At 52.3% G+C, this 4,684-nt stretch overlaps 1 protein-coding gene across 1 annotated transcript; it reads left to right on the forward strand.

Annotated features, from left to right (window-relative positions):
- Positions 1-2,224: 2,224 nt before the first annotated feature.
- On the forward strand, positions 2,225-4,203 carry LOC101753136 (UDP-glycosyltransferase 73C3). The gene has a single exon (XM_004951447.4). The coding sequence runs from the start codon at positions 2,426-2,428 to the stop codon at positions 4,031-4,033; it is 1,608 nt and encodes a 535-aa protein (XP_004951504.1). The 5' UTR covers positions 2,225-2,425; the 3' UTR covers positions 4,034-4,203.
- Positions 4,204-4,684: the final 481 nt, after the last annotated feature.

Below are 4,684 nucleotides of genomic sequence, written 5' to 3' on the forward strand. Positions count from 1 at the left end.
GAGAACAAAAACTGACCTTGGAGAGTTGGAGTGTGCTTGCTTGTGTTTACTGATCCCAATAATCTTACTGCAAGGATACATGGGTGGTGCGTAGATGTCGATTGATGGAATGCGAGGCGTCTCAGACTCTCTCTCAGTTTGCTAATTGGCCTGACGTGGGAATTGGGAAACGAAAAGACAACTTGCTTGCTTAGTGGGCTAATGACGACAGCTTTGGGTGGCCCATGAAAATTGGCGGCCCGGCGCCGTCGCGTCGTTTGCTCCACACGATGTACGGCGCTGCACGACATATATGCAGCCAAGGCTTCTAGAAGGACATCTTTGTTTTCAGGTTCTCTTTTTGTACCTTCTCCATTTCTGCTACCCAAACTTTCGCAAAAAAGAAAAGAAACAGGAAAAATGCACAAATACGACATGGCAAGATCACTGGTGGTTCCCGGCTTCCCTACACTACGCGGCCAGTTTACACGCAGTTGTGCAAGCTTCGGTGGTGAGAATGTGAGATCGATGACGCCGCCAAGTTTGCCCTGGCATCGGTGGCACTAGCTGTCGCTGTCCGCCTGTCCCAGGGAAACGCCCCGACGTCTCCAACAGAAACACTTCAAGTTCAAGCAACTTTTACAGGGCATCCTTAATTTGCTATGTCAACTTTGCCCCTCATTGCCCAGAGCCACACAATCCGGCCCCATGGCCGATTATCGCCTGGCACCTTGCTGAGCCTGAGCGCCTTGTTGCACGGCGTAGTTGCATTGACAAAGCCGAGTGCGTCAAGCTGCGTCTCGAGCTCGTCGAGCGCTCCCGTTCGCGACAGACCTCGATGGCCAGCCTTAGGGCATCGACATGGTCACACGGACTAGAAGCTCAGCGGCCCTCTCGAGCTGTACCAGCAGCATTATTCATGGTGTACTTGCTTATTTGAAATTTTATTAAATTTTAGGTGTCATAGGATTTTGAATCAAAGTTGAAAAAGGCAGAAACGTAAATATGTGAAACCGTAATTCTCAATTAACATGGTATAGTACCTACAGAGATTGGAATAAGAAAACGAGAAAATAAAAATAAAAAAATAGTTTGTGCCTGTATGATGTGGTTCATTGTTGGTGGGCTACAACAACGGGGCCAAACGGGCTATTAGGCTGTGTGATGAACATACTACATTTTATCGTAGATCTTGGTGAAATCATAACATTTCTTTTTTAATGAAACATTTTTTCCCTTCTAGAACATCAAAGAAAAAAATTGTTTTGAATGAGGAAGATAAACTGTTCTAGTTAGGCAAGGAAAAAAGTGATGTTCTAGTTAAGAGATTTTTAAAAAACAATTATGGGTAAAAATGTATTATATATAAGGAAAAAATTATCAAATACTCTCTTGTTCCAAATTATAAAAACGTTTTAGCTTCGCCACAAATTAAACGTATCTAACTTTATTCTGGTCAAAATTAGAGAAGTTTGATTTAGGACAAAACTAGAATTTGTAACTTGTAAGGGAGATCATATATTTTATAATAATTGTATGAAAAGATGACTTCCTCTAAAAAGAACCCTAACACATCAGCAGTGATAGAAAAAAGAGAAACATGCAATATTTCTTGTGTCGAGGCCTTCAACCTACAAATGCTTGGAGCCCTTCAAGAAAGTTCATTAAAACATGTTGCGTGGATGGTGGGCAGCATGAAACTGAGGAGAAGGGAAGTAGATTCGGAGCTCTCTTCAGGTTGAAAAACGGAAATTTTGCATGCATTTGGCAGGCAATAATCACGTTTTGGAGTGCAGTTCCTTCTCGTGTACCGCGTGGAGAACACCGCAAGCGGCAAGCCGTTGTACTCATGCACTGTGGCAGTGCAGGACTAGAGACCGTACGTACGTCTGGTGTTGGGTCATCATTTTTTGGACTATATTTGCCACGATATATGCAAGGCTCCGATGCATACAAGGCTTCTAGGAGGCATTTGTTGTTGGTTTTCCCTTTGCCATCTCTTCTTGCGATTGCGACCACACTTGTTGTCTCGAAATGCACAGATGCGACGAGGCAAAAATCACTAGAGAGGTCCCCGTGCCGTAGCACAACACAGTCACACAGCCAGATCACACGCAAGCTTCTGGTGAGATCGACGATGGCGCCAAGATTGCTGGCGGCGATGATGCCGCAGCTCCTGCGAAACAACAACGGCTCGACGTCTCCTATGGAAATGCAAATCGTTCATGGACCTTCAAACGAGTGCACAAAAGTTTCGAAAATGTTTGCCAAATTTTGGCTAAAATAAAACCGGGGAGGACCGAGCCTACTTGCTGTAATAATCTATCCAAATTAAAATAGCCTTCCCTGGCTATATAAACCTTCCCCTCCTTCCTTCTCGTCAGAGGTCACTCGATCTGTCTGTTGCACCATTCGTGCGCGCTCCGGAGTCCTCGGCACGTTCATCATGGCGCCGACGGAGGAACCCGCAGCTGCCACGCTAGCTTCGCCACCGCCACCGCCACCGCCACCTCACTTCGTTATCGTCCCCCTCGTGGCGCAGGGCCATACCATCCCCATGGTCGACTTCGCCCGCCTCCTCGCCGAGCGCGGCGCGCGCGTGAGCCTCGTCACGACGCCGGTGAACGGCGCCCGGCTGCGCGGCGTCGCCGGCCAGGCCGCGCGCGCCAAGCTCGCCCTGGAGCTCGTCGAGCTCCCCTTCCCGACGGGCGTCGACGGCCTGCCCCCGGGCATCGAGAACGTGGACCAGGTCACGGACCACAACCACTTCGTCCCCTTGTTCGACGCCCTGCAGAAGCTCGCCGGGCCCCTCGAGGCCTACCTGCGAGGGCTGCCGCCGCCGCGCCCGAGCTGCATCATCTCCGACTGGTGCAACGGGTGGACGGCCGGCGTCGCCGCGAGCCTCGGCATCCCCCGGCTCTTCTTCCACGGGCCGCCATGCTTCTACTCGCTCTGCGACCTCAACGCCGTCGACCACGGGCTGCACGAGCGGACCGCGGCGGCGGCCGACGACCAGGAGAAGTTCGTCGTGCCAGGGATGCCGGTGCGCGTGGAGGTGACCAAGGCCACGGCGCCGGGATTTCTGAACTCTCCCGGGTGGGAGGCGCTCTGGAGCGAGTGCCTCGACGCCATGCGCACGGCCGACGGCGCGGTGGTGAACACGTTCCTGGACCTCGAGGCCCAGTTCCTCGCGTGCTACGAGGCGGCGCTCGGCAAGCCCGTGTGGGCGCTCGGCCCGTTCTGCCTCGCCAACAAGGACGCCGACGACATGGCGTCGCGCGGGAACAGGCCCAACGTCGCCCAGCAGAGCGCGGTCACTGCGTGGCTCGACACGAAGGACACGGACTCGGTCGTCTACGTCAGCTTCGGCAGCCTCGTCCGGAAGCTCCCCGAGCAGCTGTTCGAGGTCGGCCACGGCCTCGAGGACTCCGGCGAGCCGTTCCTCTGGGTGGTGAAGGAGCACGAGGCGGCGGCGCCGGAGGTGCGGGAGTGGCTGGCGGCCCTGGAGGCGCGCACGGCGGGGCGCGGCCTCGTGGTGCGCGGGTGGGCGCCGCAGCTCGCCGTCCTGTCGCACCGCGCCGTCGGCGGCTTCGTCACCCACTGCGGCTGGAACTCGCTCCTCGAGGCCATCGCGCACGGCGTGCCGGTGGTGACGTGGCCGCACTTCGCCGACCAGTTCCTGAACGAGCGGCTGGTGGTGGACGTGCTCGGCGTGGGCGTGCCGGTCGGCGCGGCGTCGCCGGTGATGATATTCGACGACGAGAGCGCACCGGTGGCGCGGGGGGACATCACGCGGGCGGTGTCGGCACTGATGGGCGGCGGGGCGGAGGCCGCCGAGAGGAGGAGGAAGGCCAAGGAGTACGGGGAGAGAGCTCACCGGGCCATGGAGAGAGGAGGGTCCTCGTACGAGAACCTGACGCAGCTCATCGAAAGCTTCAGGCAAAGTGGTGGCAAAGAAGCTGGAACTGTGCGTGCATGCAGTGCGCTGAAAGAACAAAAAGTAAATGTACTGCCACTGCAAGTCTGCAGTGGTAGTACGGATGCAGAAGCTTGAGATATTCAGGAGTGTTATTGTGTCATGTAACTTTCTGTGATTGTGTCCTCTCATGGTTTCATCTTTCACTCAATCTTTTCCTGCTAGATGAACAGCTGTAATATATGATGTTGTTTCTGTGTGCTAACTACACCATGTGCGTATAGTGATCAGCTCTGAGCTTCTTCCAATACGAAGTAATCCTCATTTTTGTTTCTAACGGACGGCAAAACCTTTGGCCTAGTATATAATATTTCATCAAAAAAGCATTCCCAAAAAAAAAAAAAGGTTCGGCCCGCGGTATAATAGGTCATCATTGGCTAAACATGCATGACTTCACACAAAAGGACCACAACTAAAGCCTTGATCTCTTTGTCATCTTCCCCCGCAGTTTTGATCACTTCTTGACCTATATTTTGCCCTTTATACATCACCTTTGCATTTCTCTGATCCCTTAATATTTGTGTGTAGTAAGTAGCATGTACTCCCTCCGTTCTAAATTGTAGGTTCATAGATATTTTATGTCTAGACGTATAATAATATTTATGTACCTTGAAAAGTCAAAACGACCTACAATTTGAAACGGAGGGAATATCATGTATATACGCGTATTCACTTTTCTCTGAATTAATTCTTCATACTTGCACGAGATTGTCGCCTTTTCATTTTTCA

This window comes from Setaria italica, chromosome I, assembly GCF_000263155.2.
Source record: "Setaria italica strain Yugu1 chromosome I, Setaria_italica_v2.0, whole genome shotgun sequence".
NCBI lineage: Eukaryota > Viridiplantae > Streptophyta > Magnoliopsida > Poales > Poaceae > Setaria > Setaria italica.

What these genes read in the sequence shown, in the direction of transcription:
- LOC101753136 (XM_004951447.4), top strand. Translation starts at nt 2,426, where the DNA reads ATGGCGCCGACGGAGGAACCCGCAGCTGCCACGCTAGCTTCGCCACCG.